This window comes from Anser cygnoides, chromosome 1 (genome assembly GCF_040182565.1).
Source record: "Anser cygnoides isolate HZ-2024a breed goose chromosome 1, Taihu_goose_T2T_genome, whole genome shotgun sequence".
NCBI classification, from domain to species: Eukaryota; Metazoa; Chordata; class Aves; order Anseriformes; family Anatidae; genus Anser; species Anser cygnoides.
Genome location: NC_089873.1, coordinates 191,326,176 through 191,344,251, shown reverse-complemented (window position 1 = coordinate 191,344,251; position 18,076 = coordinate 191,326,176). Strand labels below are relative to the sequence as shown.

Sequence of the window (18,076 nt, the reverse complement as noted above, 5' to 3'; positions counted from 1 at the left end):
TGCAAATATCTGAAGACAATGGGACTGAGATAAAATTTGTAGAACATGGAAAAAACTATGCTCAAGTTGTCTTCCTTTGAGGAAAAAAATCCTTTCTTTTTCATGTATCAGTAACAAAACTAAGAGATTTCCAGTCTTTGGTAAATTTTAATCAATAATCACCTCAAATGCTGTTGTGAAAATTAAAAGTCAGACTGTTTTAGCTGTAGGTGATACTGTTACTTAAAATACTACCTGAAAGCCAGCAAAACCAATAATTCTTCTTTGTTCAGGGACCATCGGCTTAGTTTTTGTTTATTCATTGTACAGTGTTGATATACCAACCTCAGACCCAAAGCAGTGTCAGACAATGACTGCTACTAATAAAAAAACACAACTGAAAAATCCACTGATCTGACGATCTACCCATCACTAATTGTTGCAGAACCAACTCCCACCTTCCCTCTTCAGCTCAAAAGTATCCATTGAGATTTCTGTTCTCTGAATACTTCTGACAGGGCAAATTTTAGGACCACATGAAGTGATGGAAATGTTCCTATAGGCACTCGTACAGATCCAGCATCAGGAAGAGGACCGAAGACTGAACTCCTTGGGATGCAAAACATTTAACTTCATGTGGCCAATATATTTGACTTTACATAGATAGCACAGTCAAACTACCTACAATTACCTGTGAAAAAACAAACTCAGTTTACTCTGAAGATGCTTAATTGTACAGCTACAATTCTCACACTCCATTTGAAGGCTGGACATTTGGAACGTGAATAATGCCATTAACCCAGGAGAATTAGGTAAGCCTCGTGGTTTTTCAATGACTTAGTTTTTGTCTGCACTAATTTTACCTCCAAATCTGCATGTCTGAAACTCCACACTCTTTAAGTCTGCTTAAAGTGATTACGTCTTTTCAGCAAATCTTTGATTGTTCTTTCTCCCGGCTGCAGAGCTGTCTGCCTGCAATTTCTCAAAAGAGCGCCCGGATTTCATGTCCATTGGCCCCTGCATTCCTGCCAAAGCCCTGCAGAAATGAGAGCTGCTGCAGCTGCCAGGGTTTATTTACACACATTCCTCCCTCAAATTGAATTAATGAGCATAATTTAACTCAGGCAATGTCCTCTACAGCTCTTGTTTCCCTTTGCCCCTCTTGACATTTCTTTCTCTCACACAACCACTCTTGTAGTCTTTCTTAAAGTAGCATCTGAAGGGATTCTGATGTAAAAAGTAATTGCAAACACATAGTGAATCCCATCTGAGCTGATAAATTTGTACAGATCTGCTTAAAACCTACTTTATCAGAAGCTCAGGATCCCCTTGACAAATATCCACAAAGTTAATTTGAGCTTATTTGCACTGATCAAGCCAACTTTGTCAGTTTAGCAATGACCTTCCAGATTAATCAGTCACAAAAGACCAAACCCTGGAAAGAGCTCAGAGAAGAAAGAGAGCCAGGACAACAAGAACTGATACTACAACCTATCTACTGTTGTTGTTTCATGTTCATACATTGTATTTAGCAAATCTTTTGGACTCCAGCCCATTTCTGCCCTCAGATATGAAAGTCTGCAGCCATGGCACAAGTGCTCTCAACATCAACGAGCCCCGTGGGTGCTGTATGGACACATCACATACAGAAAGCCCTGTTACTCCACTAAGTAGGCCAGTGCAGTATTTCCCACATGCTGTGTCAAATATAAAAAGCAAATATTTCTCCAAATAGTCACATCGATGTGATAATGAAGTCACTCATTCTCCCCTGTTATCACACTGTATGGGCATGGTATCTCACACTCTAGGGCTTGAAAGCCTTAGAACAAGAGCTGTGTAATTCTACAAGAAGTGCATGACAGAAAGGGAACTAAATCTATAATTATAAATTTGCTACATCAGCACATCACAGGCTACAAGCATCATGGACAAGAACATTCCAGCAGCACTTTGAACCTCTAGATCCATAGGAAAAACATACTGCTTGGCACACAAGGATTCAGCCTTCTAGGAAGACCGTTCTCTTGTGAAGGTCCCACAGACCTGTATCTGTCCAGTTATGCTGATGTCTGGAGAGGATTTTCCTTCCCTAAAGACTAACACGATACTTAAGAATATTTCAGTGAGAAATCTATATTCCAGGACTTAGTGTTGAAACGACAAATTCTGTGGACCCGAGTTTGCAACTGTCACAAATAGAAACTATTCAAGTAGTTCCAATAAAATCAGTAGAATGACTGTGTGAGAAAGGTACTCACCACGATCACGTAACAGGCAGGCAGGCTGGGATTGAAGTTAAAAGGATCATCCCAGGAACCTCTCCTGAAAAACTTGTTCTCATTGGAGAATGCAGGACTGACTTTGAGGCACATGTCAGTTGTTTCCTTCTGCACGTACAGCGTCAGAAGCTGATATACACAATACTGCTTGATGCCCCATTGCAGAAAACAGATTCAAGTGTGAATGCTAGCAGGCAGCAAATAATTAGGGCGTGCTTGTGTATATGCATGCATGAGTGTCCAAAACTGGACTTTTGAACTCAAGCAGAAGCCTGCTGTAGCTGGAACCGGTACAGGCTGGTTGTAAATTTTGGTAACGTTCGGGCTAAACAGAAATGGCATGTCCCGAATCCTCAGACTAATGAAGAGACATGGGACACTACCCTCAGCTACAAGGCTGATCATGGGTTATGCTTCTGCACACAGACCATTTAGATTAGGAAAACCAGGGGGGCTTGTGGTTCCATGCCAAAAAAAAAAAAAAAAAAAGAAAAGAAAAGGGGTCCCCAGAAGAAGTAATTGGTCTTGGAAAAGGTGTGATGGGGGAACAGAAGTGCAGGGCTGGAAAGAAGGCGAAGATGCTGGCTGAAGAAAACATCCGAGAGAACAGGGACATGCATGGAGATGAACGCTGGGGAAAGGCCAGAGATCTTGACCTTGAAGCCGCTCAACACCGTGAGCAGTGGCACAGCAGGGACCGTCCCAGCTTTCTGCCCAGATTTCACAGGCCAGCAGCGACCTCCCTGCAGAGGAGGGAATTCGAGACCTAGGGAACATAATGCTGTGGTGGAAGCAAGCAAGAATAATCAAGTAGGGCAGCAGCACTGGTCCCTTTGGTTCTAAACTCAGTATCCAGACCCACTAGAGACGTCATCTACTTTGTCTTGCCGGTGTCTCAACCAACACTTGGCTGATTTTGAACCCTTACAAGCCGCTTTCATTTTAGAAGCTGATGCAGACTACAAATGGCTTTAAAATAATTCAGCTTGTTTGAACACAACTTCAGCATGTTTTTCTGACTACTAACATCAAAAGACCAGAACGCACCTATTCTTCACAGTCTCAACTCTACATGCACCCAGTAGTTTCACTTAAAAGTTCTCTCTGCTGTTTCCAACTTCATTAAATTTCCACGCCCCCCAGTAATACTTTCTCCCTTACACACGCAGTTGAAATCAAACACACTTATCCACAGATGCGGTCACTGGATCTTTAGAAATCATTTTAGATTTTATGGTTGCCTTTCATACATCTTTTGGTTTGCGTGGAGATGTCAGTAGTTCAAGCACTTGTTTGCTCTTCACATATAGTCTCAATGAACAGTAGCGGTTAGACTGATCAGCTTCAATAAGATTTTGCCTAGCCCCAAATGAAAACAGCACTTTTTATAAGCACCTAAGGAAAATGACTTGACAGAGCCTGATTTGTTGTCGTCTCCTGCCACCCCCACCAGATGTGTAACTTGTTACTCCATATGCGCACTACTCCCTCCTCCATTTTTGATTTTTCTTTGTATATTGGCATGCAGTTGTATGAAAGCACAGTGAAAATCAATTGTATAACACTGTCAAAGAAATTCACCATGATTGCCTCTCACTTTTATGTCATTACAGTGGAGAGACTTCACTTGAATTTGGTAAGGCCTTCCCTGAATGCAACTTTTGTTAAAGTAAAGCTTGAAGTGGTTACCTTTCGTGCTTCTCTGAAATTATGGACACGGGAAAAGCCTGAAAATACCCCTTCTTGGTACATCTCTCTCAAATACTCTCAGAACTCCATAACAAGAATATTTCTTCCACATGTGAAAATGAACATCAGCTCTTCTACTGTACGTACATACCCTGAATATTGAATAAAACACAGCAAGCAACCATTTATAAAGATACAGAAACCATACGACTAATGAAAGAAACACCAAAATAAAACCCTTTATGTCTACCAAAACAGATGCTTACAAAAATATTGCTCAAAAGAAGTTTTTGCAGAAGTGAGTGTCGCTTTTTGTAGATTCTAAAATTACACTCTGCTAACCTTATTATGTTCTTCTCTTCTAGTAACTCACACATTTTACACACCACCTGTACAATGGCAAGCAATGAAATCAATACAGAATTGAAACTTTGAAAGCCAACATTTCTTCATTTGATCCCTCATATCCCTTGCTCTCTCTCTGGATAGGAATCCTACTCCCTTAGCATCTCTCTGGCTCAGAGCTGGGTGTACCACACTAACACAGGTGGAGCTGGTGGCTGGTAGGTGTTGATCCTCTTTTTTCCTAGGAACCTTCTGAAAACTTCTAATGCTCTGAATAGAAGATTTCAGCATAACTGAGTCCATCACTTTAGAGAATGAGATGAAGGAAGGAAGTTTACATATAATATTGTTATGGGTACATTTCTTTGAAATGAATTGGCACCTTACACTTGTTGAACAGGGACATCATAGTGGCAAGATGTATCTTCACAGAAACAAATTCTATTTGACACCATGAATTTGGGTTTCCCAATTTACTGAAAACAAATAAAGCCATTTTGGGTCAATTTTAACATGTACTCTACAGTGCAGCCACTGTACTGAATCCTATCCCCTCCTCCCCCAGCATCGTCTAAAATGCAATGCATGCTATAGAGCAAGGACGCTTATGCTTGTCTTTTGTGTGCATACATGTCTATGTGCATGTGTGTAACAACACTACTGTTCCTGAACCCTTGCTCCAGCTTTCTATGCATTAATTGGCCTGCTGCTGTCTACAATAAGCGTAAAATTGCTTATGTCACTCATAAGTATGTATACTGGAAAAGGGTGATAAGTCTAAGGCTGTGCTCCCTGCAAGATTCTTGGCAAGAGACTGGTGGAAATAACTCTCTTCCAAACATCAAGCTACTGAGCACTGCCATTTCTGGGTTTTATGCTACAGAGAACAAGGATAGCACATCTGATCACGAGTGGGTCCCTCACACTTCAGGCATTATGTTACAGACAACACTCCTCTGTCCTTGTTTCCTCTCAATCCCATTGAATCACATATTAGTCTACATAAAACAGCCCCCTGGAAGTGCATGCGAGTGTCTGCTTAGCACCACTTTTATAATATTATTTTCTACAGACTCCTACCTAAACCTTCTGATAAGATTTCTATCATAGAAAACCAGCTCAATTGATATACACAAATACAAGAAATTATGCTCTACAAGACAAATAGCTGCATTTTGACTACTTCTACAGACACCCAAAGGCACTTCCAAAATTTACAGCTTTCAGGTTAGAAACAATTTTTATCTTTACCATATCCACCAATGGAGAAGTAGCACAAGATGCCAGCATTGCTGCAGGCTGCCGCATGAACAGGAAATCAGTAGGGGCTAGACTGCCCCAGATGACCCATGGTCATATGCGGGATATTTGGGAAGGCTGTACTCCTTCCAGCCTCCCCGCTCCCAAAGCCTGTGCACCCACGTCAGTCTCAGCACAATATAAGCGAGATCATTTCCACTCCTCAGGGCTTTTTGGATCAAATTCTGACATAACACAACTGGGAAAAAATGATCTCATGAAACATATACTGTAGGGAGGAAAGGGAATAAAGGTATGTTTCAAATTGATCTGGAAATATTTTTCCCATAGAAAATAGTTAGATTTGTCTCTTCCTAAAATGCAACCCAAGCAGCACAGGGAAGAAACAGTGGTGTGGACACAAATATAGCAAAACAAAGTCCCCCCCAACAAACAAAAAAAACCTAATTCCAATAAAGTAAACTCAAATAAAAACATAACATGACCCTCCTGTCCCCAAGGACAGGAAACATCCCAATAAAACTCCAAATATCTGCTATCTGGGCTCTCCTGCGTCCATCAGAAAACAAAATGACTTAAGTGTGACCAGAGCAAGCTATAAAACCACTAGTTCCAACTCAGTCACCTACTGCCCTCTGGAATAGATCCCATCTGTTATTCATATTATTTTCTAAAGGACTTACAACTTTGTTGATGGGAGCTTTAAATGCCCGTTAAGAAATCATCTTACATACACAACTGCTCTATGACCTTTTCTTCTTTCTCTCTGAGATTATAAGAACAGCAGCATATTGCTCTTTTATTACTTTCATATTCTCCCTCCCACCCACCATCATCAATACTAGGCCATTAAGGTAACAAACTCAATGTAGGAAGAGGTTATTGCTCAGTGCCTGCACAATGCCTTCACCATGCCCGGAAGCATGGCTGCTTCCCTACAGATACCAGCCACGGACAGGAGTGCTGAATAATGAATCTGTGCAAGAGCAGACCCAAACGTCTTTCTATAGCGTTGCCCTCCAACTCACCCTACATCCCCTAAGTAGCCCACTGTTAGCCTAAAAAACTGATTGGCAAAAGATGTCACAGAGGCTGAGCACTTCTCAAGACACAAAAAACCTGGTTGGCTACTCTCCAGTTATAATAATTTAAAATAATGTAATTAAAGATTAAAAGACTATTCTAGGATTAAAGATTAATCTAAGAGTTACTGAAAAATACTTGAAAGACAATGCAATCTTTGGGAACAGCCAGGATGGGTTCACAAGGGGAAGACCAGCCTCACTAAATTTTGTTTTATGACAAAGTTACCCATTTAGTTGACTAAGGGAATCCACCAGATGTAATTTTTTTGGAATACAGCAAAGCTTTCCATACTGTCTCTCACAGTACCCTTCAGGACAAAACATCCAGCATAGAGCTAGACAAGTACATAATGTGATGGATGAACAATCGGCTGATGGGTTGGACTGAAAGGGTTATAAGTAAATATGGTTATATCACGCTGGCGTCCAGTTACTAGTGAGGTTCCCCGCGGCTCCATTTTAGGACCAGTTTTTAATGTTTTCATAAACGACTTGGATGTAGGACTAGAAGGTGTTTTGAGTAAGTTTGAAGATGATACTAATTTGGGAGGAGCTGCTGACTCCATTAAGGGTAGAGAGGCTTTGCAGAGAGATCTTGACAAATTAAAGAGCTGGGCAATCACCAACAGTATGAAGTTTAACAAGAAAAAGTGCCAGATTCTGCACCTGGGAAGGGGCAACCCTGGATATTTATACAGAATGGGGGGATGAGAGGCTGGAGAGCAGCCTTAGAGAAAGGGATCTGAGGGTTCTGGTCAATGGCAAGTTGAATATGAGCCAGCAGTGTGCCCTGGCAACCTGAAGGGCCAGCCTGAGGTGCACCAGGCACAGCACTGCCTGCTGGTCAAGGGAAGGGGCTGTCCCGATCTGCTCTGGGCTGTGTGGCCTCATCTCAAGCACTGTGTGCAGTTTTGGGTACCACAATATAAGAAGGACATAAAATTATTAGAGAGCACCCAAAGGAGGGCTACAAAGATTGTGAAGGGTCTGGAGAGGAAGATGTACGAGGAGCAGCTGCGGTCACTTGGTTGTTCAGCCCAGAGCAGAGCAGGCTGAGGGGAGGCCTCATGGCGGCCTGCAGCTCCCTCACGAGGGGAGCGGAGGGGCAGGCGCTGAGCTCTGCTCTCTGGGGACAGCGACAGGACCCGAGGGAACGGCATGGAGCTGGGACAGGGGAGGGTCAGGCTGGGCGTTAGGGAAAGGTTCTGCACCCAGAGGGTGGTCGGGCACTGGGACAGGCTCCCCAGGGTCACAGCCTTGAGCCTGCCAGAGTTCAAGTGTTTGGACAGTGCTCTCAGACACATGGTTTGGTTTTTGGGTGGTTCTTTGTGGAGCCAGGAGTTGGACTCAGTGATCCTTGTGGGTCCCTTCCAACCTAGAATATTCTAGGAATCCCTAATTCTATGAAAAGAAAAAGTATTTTCTTTCACAGGGATGCACACAAACTGTTGTCATACATGTCAAACCCACACTGTAGAGCTGTTTGGTTTTCTTCCATTCTGATGCAGAATGCAGACTACTTCTGGAATGCTCTGATCCACTATGGCAAGTCATGCGTTTAGCCTTTCCTTGCTTGTCAACATGGCTCAAAAATATAGTATTTTTTTTTTTTTTGAGACATGAATATTAGTGTTCACTGCCTCTGGTAATACAGTAGCTGCTTTTCTAAATTTAAAAGCCAGCTGTTTCTAATTAAGAAAATACTGAGTAGGATGTCTTCCAAACATCTTCCCACGAGTATGCAACAAGACTTTGTTACTTTTAAATCCAAGAAAAAGTGATTTAGGGGAAATTTTGAAGGACATTAAGCAATCCTGTACTGCAAACTGAATCAAGATGCAATTTCTGAAGCACAGTCAATTACCATGGGACTATAATTCTATCCCAAGTGAAGAAGCTTGTTCCTGTGTTCCTGGACGCTGCCATACTCCACTCCAAAACAACAACAAAAAAAATCTAGATAATCTGCCAGTTATGCCTTCGTGTAAATGTCTTGTGTTGCACTGTATTTCAACTTAAGCTACTGAGTAGTGTTTCAACTTGTTAAAGCTACCCGATCTCAGAACAGACGTTGGCCAGACAGCATGGCTAGTGTCCAGCTTTCATTACAATACTGAAAGAAAAACAGCTGACAACGTATGCATGCTGTTTGTACAACGTGTGGGGAGCAACTTACCTACAGCCACTTCTGTATTGCTCTTCCATTTAACACACAAGCCCACTAGCCACAGGCTAGGGCAGGAGTAAATGCCAAACGGAAGGTGAGCCAAGAAGAAGAACCAAAAGAAACTTCCAGGCCAGCCGACTGCCCTCCTGTGCACTGCCAATTCCGTCAATTCCATAACCAGAACGAGTTTTTATGTCCGTGGCTTAACCCTATTTTTACATGGCACTACAAGGAAATGCCAACACAGCACTGGGCACGGCTGTACATACAGTCCTGCTATGGTGCTTTTATGAATTAATTTCAAAGGAGAAACAAGTCTAGAATATCTTTAATAAATACTTAGGATAGATTTGCCTCAGAGTTGACAAACACATAAAGTGACATGTTTTTTGGGGGTTAGCCTCCAGAAAGCAAGCATGTTTAGTCTCCTAATTTCACATTCAGAAGTTATTAAAAACATCCATTTTATCTCTGTCAATTTTTTCATCTCTTTTTGGTGTACGATACGGAACAACACTAGGGACCTAAAAATGACATTCATTTCTGAAATCCACATGTGGATCATAAAAACAACCAATCTACTCCTTCAACAGATGCTTAAAAATATATGCATGCTTCATTAGTCTAATTTGTCTACTCGGAGCATAGTCCAAAAATGCAGAGAAAGTTCCAAAACCACATCAAGTGCCATGGAGACCACTGTGCATAATAATAAAAACAAACACGATCAGCAGGCATTAAGAACCTCGACTTGCAGGCAAAGTCTGCTTTTTGACTAACAGCTGAATGAAGAATTTCCACAGACCAAAACACTGACACCACAATGTAATGCGCAACTGATTGCAGACAAACCACAATCAAGGCAGCCAATTTTCTAATGAGCGCCAAACACCGCGGAAATATGAGAAGCCAAAGAGAACAACAACTGAGACCTCTGGAAAAAAAACGTCTAGTGCAGAGAAAAAGGCAGAAATATTCTGGAAAGCATGAAAATTTACACTAAGCTGTCACTTATAGATTTGAAACAGCAGTAACATAAAACCTGTTTACTCTGTTGCAATAATGATTATCATCTTGTCTTCGTTTTATTTTGTTTTGTTTGTTTTGTGTTATTTTTAAGTCTTCCCCTGCAGGTTTCTCACAGGCTTTGTCAAGAACTGAATCAGCAAGATTTAAGAGAATTTCAGACTGAAGGCCAGCTAAAAAAACAGTCTTGCAAAGTAAATTAGACCCTCTAGGTCACCTTCCCCTCTCCAAACCAAATATCTACTGCAATAGCTACGGTGTATGGTGTATCTGTTATGCTAATGGCACACCCATAGAAAAGAACAGGAAGGTTTCCTAAGAGAGGGATAGTTGTTTTCTTGATGAGCCACTAACTTGAATAAGCACTGCTACTGACATATTACATGGGATCAACTGGACTTCTCCACTACTGGAATCTTTTAAAAAACACCCTGTCAAAGATGATGCACATCTTTGTTAAACTCTAAGTAAATAGTCAAATAACCTAGCAAGAATCTGACAACTCAGCTGTGGTTTAAAAAGTCTCCCAATAAAGGATTCCATTAGAGTTAAAAAAGGATTAGAGTGACTCCTATGTTCAGCTGCTTCCACTACGCAGAAACGGAGCTGTTGGCACAACAATTTATTCTCGACAGACGTTGTAAAGAAGTAAAGGGAAAGTGCAGCAGCTCCATCTGCAACACCTCCAGCTGTGATGGGACTAGAAGGCTCAGATGAGGAAAGGCCTTACGAATGTTGCTCCAAGAGCAAGATGATGCGTTCCAAATTCAAAATGATTCTTAAATCCCAGTTCTGAGCTATGACCACATACATATAACACAACACAAGAATATAAAAATCTAGAAATTAGCAATTTGCACTGTGGATTAGCCACAACCTACGACCCTCTCAAAAACAGATTAAAACCACACTCCTCCCCCCTTCCCCTGCCCCTTAAGGTTGAAAGAGTACTACTAGTTTTCCTGAAGACATGTCATTAATGTTAACAACTAACAAAGCAAAGACAAAACACTATGGAAATAAATGGCAGAACTCACAGCTCAGTAGTGGTCTTTTCTCCAACCAGAGCCAATACCTGATGCCTCAGAGAGGTGAAAGGAAGGATCCTCCTTTAAAACACTAAATAGTAGTTGAGCTTGGGGAGGGGAAGGAGGTTGTTCTTCATCTTAGATACTGTCTGGATCAAGAATAAAAGCTTTCATACACATATCACATCTTCCTATATATGTGTACATACACATGCTTTCATATCTTGGTATCTATGTATGTGCATGGGGGGGCCTATGTGCACACAAACTTTGATCCCATACAGTGTAATATTATTCTCGAAAACCCAAAGTATGCTTCAAGTCCTATGAAGAAACATCCAAAAAATATGAGCAGCATTTCATACACACACCTGTATGACATATGGAAGAAATGAGCACAAATATTATTGCTCACTGTTCCCTTTGGGGCACCAAATCCCTATATCCCAATCAAGGAAACAAAATACCCAAGGTTGCATGAGGGAAGGACTACAGCCGATGGGCTGGTTAATAAAATGTCACTGGCTTATGAGCTGCAAGCCCCATAGTTCAGAACAAGGACAATTAAAAAGGCACCCACCTCTTCACTAATGAGCATCAAAGTGGACAGCACTTATTTAAAAGATGAGGTATCCGTTTGTTCCCAACAACCTGTGGCAGTAAGTCACACCTACTAAAAGGTGGGAAAGGATTTAACTATTGTGCAAAACGTCATCTGGAAGCGGTCAGAAACAGTTCACTCTCATGGAAGTATCCTGGTTCCAAAGGCAAGACAAAACTAGGTACTGGTTGTTCTCAGTGTCACTGTTTTCTGCAGATAAAAAGATAACTCTCCAACCCCTCCAAAAACTACCAAACCAAACCAAAGATTCAGGAAAGCCAATAAACCAATGATAGGGCTTTCTTTGGTCTTGCATCACTCCTTCTGATACTATTAAAGGAAACTATTAGTTGTACATCTGAAAAGGTACCCCCCAAAACAACCAGAGTACCAGATATCTTGCTACTGAACAAGTTCTATTAAAGACTTCTGAATTTTTTATCACTTCTTTGTCTTATTATGTTACTTGCATTCTGTTATGAAGTACTGTAGCAGAAAAAGAAGAAATATGTTGACTCTGACAGCAGAGAATAACTAAGTTGCTTCCCTTTGCCCTCCAGGAGGGAAAAAAATGGTATTATTTTCCCTGTGAGAATGCTCAAGATATAATGGACAAGAGAAAGAAATACTTAGTGAAAATGGTTTAATAAATCCCAGCAGAAACAAAGCGTCTTTTCACATACTTAAATGTCTGCAAGACTCCATGCTGACATTTGATGAATGGGCAGAGTAAAATGTTTTGCACATTCTATGCCTTTTACTCATGGCACAAAGTCCTGGCTGGCAGAGATGCTAAAAAAGTACTACAGTTAAAACCGGCTCCCTTCAAGTCCTATTGCATTTTTCTAGTATGAGTATCTAGCAGTTTCTGGAATTCAGTTTATTTAAAAAAATAAACACACTAACAAGATGTTTAAAAACAAAAAGTAAGCTTTTCGACTCTCCCATTTAGCTTTTAACATATCTTGACTACTTGTAAATACAGAAAGATAGACAACAGGAGCCAAAGAATAGCTCGAGTGTGGGAAAAAGTAAAGAGATGCGTTTTACTGACTACAGCTTAACACAATCTCAGCTCATTTCACCATAAACTGGTATTATGACAGCACCCAATTATTCTAGAGCCTTTGTATAAGTTACTGCAAGTGGTAAGCAAATTTCCTTAACCTTAGAAGCTTTTACTGATTTTACAAAATCAAGAAAAATCCAGTAATCCACCAAAATATGTCATCTAAAACATTATCCAAAACTTTTTTTAACCTCAGCAAGATATTAGTACCACTTCTCAAGTCATAGCATCAGAAAAACAATTTAAACAAAGTTTAAAGTGAAAAAATATTTTTAGAAGGTATTCAAGCAAAACTAAAACTTCATTAACATGAAGCTTTTGTTCAAGGGCCTGCAATTTACGTTGGAGCAAAAGATGACCAACACAATTAAAAAAATGGGAGCTAATTTTGAGAGAAAAAAGTGATAAAGCTAAAAGCTGATAGTCTGACCCTTCTCATAAAAAGGAATAGTTCACCTTATCATTTGTGTAGGAGAAGGTTGACACATTAATGGCAGCACTACAAGTCTGCTGTGGAGGACAAGCAGTTCATGGCTCTGCGTGATACTCAGTAGAATTTCTTTCTGATATAAGGAAATATGAACTACAGCTGCTGATACTGTATGTGCCTTGAGACTCACAGAGGACACCATGAAATACTATCAAAGGAGTGAGTTTTTGTCTGTTAGCCACTTACCTGCTGATCCCAGCCTGTCAGCTGTCACTCCTTGCTGCAAAGAGCTGTCTGAAAACCTGTAATGGCCTCTGTTATCCCCAGTGCTTGAGCAGCATATTAAACACTATGTGTTAGGTCAGAGCAGGAACAAAATGATGCCAGACTGCTCTTATCAAGTGTACAAACGTGAGAGGAACCTCAAAAATCTCTAATTGATTTCTTTACAGTTGGATTTTTTTTTTTATATATATAATTATGTTCTGGTACACAAGGGTGACATAAGTTAAATATACTTCAATTCTCTGCTAAAACTTTTTCTTCTTTATCTATCATAAATGGCATCCTTGCTTTAAACACAACTCTAAACTTTTTTTTTTTTTTTTAAACACTCTTTTCTGGTCATTTTGAAAGCAGTTCCACTTCTACAGAATAATTTTTTTTTTCCGTATATTTATTAAGTCCCTCGTTTTTACTGGAAGCCCCCTATTTTCAATATGCATAGGCATATTTTTGACAGGCATGTGACTCAGTGCACTCATCACGGGTTGAAATATTGACACCAAAAGGAAAATTTCATCACCTGGAACTCAGCTGACAGTGAAGGACCAAAGGAAACATTCCACTGGTGTTACACAGACCAGTAACGGATCAGCTTCCCTTCTGACCATCTCATGCTACCCTCAAGTCAATTCTGGTTCATTTTAAACACATGCAGGAAAAAAGGAACAAGTATGAAAATATATGGAAGACAGAATCCATAATTTGAAAAAAAAAAAAAAAGCAGATCAAATAAACTAAGTTTGAACCTGGAATTTTGTAAAAGATGAAGCCTAACTAAGAAAACATTAAGGAACGAGCCACTGTTATTCAAGTGAACTGAGACTTGCATGTTTGTATAGTACGTACAGTGCACACGATCATATCTGATGTCACCTTCAGGGAAAAAACGAGCTCTTCTAATGAGGAGATGAAGTTAAATGAATGCAGGGATTAAAAAAAAAAATATGTTAAAATAATGTACTTAGTATAATACAATTCTTTAGAAGCCTCCTACACGTGTCCGACAGCAGGCCCAGTGCTGAGCATCCCTGCGCCGCCGAGCCTTCGTACTGACCTGCCCGAGCATGTCGGGTGCCATGGGGAACGTGGGCCAGATGGCCGAGTAGATGCCAAAGAAGACCAGCCAGAGCAGCATGCTTCCCCAGACCGCCAGGTGACTGAACTGTCAAGGAGCAGGGAGAGAAGGAGAGTCAGCACAGCGCGCTGCCCCCACCCACCTCACCCACAGACACTTTTCTGTTCAGGTCTCTGTCAGCCTCACGCAGGCCTGTCTACTGCGCTTGGTTTCAGGCCAGTAGCACAGGTTGTTTAAACAGCATAAAACAGCTCTCCTCTTTAATCTCTGCCTCACGACAGGGCAGGCAGATAGCCTTCTCAGCCAATCTGTCTTACTCCGAGCTCCAAAAACTCACCAGATTTTCCTTAGAGCTCTGACTTCTCTCATCTAGCTCCTGGTTCCCACTGTACACATGCCAGGTTCAACACATACATCAAGGTAGAATTTTTCAAAAGGCACAGGTTAAAGTTCATCCTGACAAATCCCTCATGTCAGATCCCCTGGATGCACACAAGTCACGTGCACCACTCGCATACCTCTCACTGAAGAAGATTCAGTGTTGCGTGATACACCATCACTTAAACGATCAACATCTACTGATTACCTTTGCTTTTCTGCTTTAAAAGTGCTTTAGCTGATTTACAGATATGCAATGCAGTTTACACCTTTACTGGCTCTTTAATCTACAGACTAAGAGTAAATAAAAGCGGTATCAAAGTGACCAAGAACACGTCCAGTATATGTTTCATTTCAGTTGCATTAAGGAAAGTCATTTCTTCTACATACCCAAACTATTTTGCCGTTCAAGATGATTTAAGCTGTTTTACTTTTACATTGCACTGGATGGAATCAGTAATTTTGGTTGTAGCAAGCAACTGAGCTCACTATTGGCTCCAGCTCTTTTTGGATACCAACAACTCCCGCGGCTGATGACTTTGGCTCTAACTCAGAGAAGTACCTGCATAAATCTTAATTACTAAACACACACGGATTTAGGAACACGGCAGTGAATTCATGCACTGGTGGCTGTGGCGGACACACAGTATGTTTGTTTAGTTCTCAGCTTTATGCTTTCTATTTGATGACTTCTTTTGCCTTTTTTTTTTTTTTTAAACAGTAAGCCTGACAATCAAAGTGTGTAATATTGCATTTGTGAGACAAACACAAATTTCTAGAGGAAAGAGAAGAAATTGTTCCTTCCCTGGAAGCACTGAGCATCCTCAGAAAGGTGAGTCCTTCTTGAGCACAAGCAGTGCAAACAAACAAGCAGGGAGCCTGCAGCACCAGTGCAGACTGGCGGATAGCTGGAAGCGACTGGAGGCTGGCTTACAGTAGGAGCATTCATACGGCAGAACTTAAGAGGTGATGGAAAGAACGCTCTTCTAGGCGCTCTCGGAAAGCCGAAATGTTGTTCAACCCTGAAAGCTGCTGGACTAATGAGCAGGGCATAGGATAGGCCCCTTCCTGGAGAGACACTATGGGCAGGAAGATTACTTTTCCAACTTTTCTATTTGCTCTTTTTCACCGAGGAGATCTGACCGGCAACTGCTTAAGGAAAAGTTATTCTGATCCAGTTTTGAGGTGAATAAAACTAAGACTAGGAGATTTTTTTATTACTGATATTTTTTAAATTTGAAGGAAGTGAGGGGGATTTCACCTACTTGATGTGTCTGCTCTTCTGAAAACAAGGACATTTCACATCAGTGTGAATCACTGGCCAGAATAAAGGCCTCCACAGTGAGCAACTGTGGTGCTCAGCTCCTCATAGAACAGCACTGCGAGGCTGCTGCAACAATTCACCTTCAAGAAAATCCAGCCCCATGCAGTAGCCCAAAAAGAGCACCAGCTCTGCTCTCCCAAAAGGACCTTTCCCTACACCACAGCCTTCCTTTCAAACTAGAGGGCAGAAGGCCCAGGATAGCTTGGACTGATGCTTCCAAACTGGTGACTCCTACGAGCTTTACAATTAAAAACAGTAAAGAAAACCAAGCAGGGAAACCACTCTAAGACATACTCCCACTTTGCAGTATTGTATTTCTGCTAGTGAAATGACATCTTCATTTTTAGTCTCGCTTCTCTCCGGTCTGTTGGTAGGACAGTTCTTGAGCTTTGCAGTTCTTTATTTTGTCCTTTCCAGCTTAGCAAAGTCTTTGCTCTTTCATTTTTTATCATCTTCTCACGGTAATCCCAACCATCCCTGGCCATGTATCTCCCTTCCTTCATCTCAGGCTTGTAACTTGCTGGAATTAGTTCTCTACCTTTAAAAGGCCTTCTGCTTTCAGCAAGAGCCCTCCTTGTCCTGTTTGAAATCGTTTCTTAAATACTAACCCCACCCACCGAGCTTTGCACTGTTGGTTCTCCACTGATCTGCCATGTTTCTGAAGAACTAGAGTGCAAAGCAGAACCTAGTTTGTCAGATGTGTTAAATGGCAGTCAGAAAAAGAAATCAAGTGCTCGTACATATAAACTAGATACACTGTACATCTATCCTGTGCATCCAATTTTATCTGAAGCAGCTTCAGTAGCATGGTAAAGTATTGAAGAAGGCTGTAATTTGGCAAAAGCCTACAGCAGTATTGCAGATAGGCAACATGTAACATAAAGCTACTCCACACAGCTCTACAGTGCAGATTTTCTTATGCATGTTAGTACTTTTACCAAAGCGTTTCTTTCCACACTACCTACCGGATATTCCAGACTCCCAACTACTTTGAACCTGTGTTATTTATTTGGAGCTTTCAGCTGAGCCCATCATGTTCTCCCAAGTGGCAGTGTCCCTCATGTTCCCTCAAACAAATTGCATGTAACCAATCCAGCTGATGATGGAGGACAGGCTTAACTCAATGTTGTACATTTAATACTCTTCAAGTAACCTAAAGATTCTTTGTGTGTTGATTCACTCACAGCTGAAATAATAATTGTACAACATCAGATTCCAAGATGATGATAGTCCAAGCAATGAGACAGGAATTACAAGTATATACAGAAAAAGTTGATTCTGAACACAAACACTTTTCTGTGAAGAACAATAATTTCCTGTACAAATGCCAGTGCTAAAGAACAGTGAGCTCTACTAAACATTATGGCATCTTTTAAAATAAAGGTATGAAAGAGGGGATCATGATTATCCCTAGGTGACTGAAAAGACACCATTTACTCAAGGAAGGGGAGAGAGGAAGAAGCATCAAATAATTCGTAATGTAACAGGATCTAAACAGGCTCACAGGCCTCCACTGCAAATTTTAATATTTCCTCTTCTAGAGCATGGGGAATTAATTTATTTCTAAGTCCTCTTGCATTTTAAAGTTAGTACACAACACAGAACTTACACTTAATCTACAACAAAAAAGAACGGATTTTATTTTCAGATGACAGAATGAGGCAGAAAACATTAGCATTTCCCCAATAATTAAATAATCCATGCAGATAGCATTTCATAACATTCAGAGCAGACATCAGCTCATTAATCTTAACAATTCCTCTGTGAGGAATGAAAGGAAACATTTTACAGCTAATAGGGGAAATGAGGTTATGAGATTTAGCCAAGCCCCTCCAGGAAACAGACAGAATAAGAATATGGGGCTCCTTAAAACACCTTGGTCTTGAGGCAGTATGTCTTAGTATGTCATGCAAACTAGATTCCCATAAAGTATCACATATAGGTGTGGAGAAAAAGGGACTCGACCAAAATCAAAAAGATCCGTGTTTTCAGGGGACTGGGGGAAGGAAGGGGGGAAAAGTGTTGAAGTGCCATCAACACAGGAGCCCTCCCT

General features: G+C 41.0%; 1 protein-coding gene across 10 annotated transcripts in view; it reads right to left on the bottom strand.

Moving 5' to 3' along the window:
• Positions 1 to 18,076, bottom strand: part of ATP8A2 (ATPase phospholipid transporting 8A2) — a 330,601-nt gene that overhangs the window by 79,381 nt on the left and 233,144 nt on the right. For all 10 annotated transcript variants that reach the window (XM_066989757.1, XM_066989758.1, XM_048072745.2 and 7 more), the window contains one exon: positions 14,301 to 14,408. In XM_066989757.1, the coding sequence (XP_066845858.1) occupies positions 14,301 to 14,408 (108 nt within the window). The remainder of the gene's footprint in view (positions 1 to 14,300; positions 14,409 to 18,076) is intronic.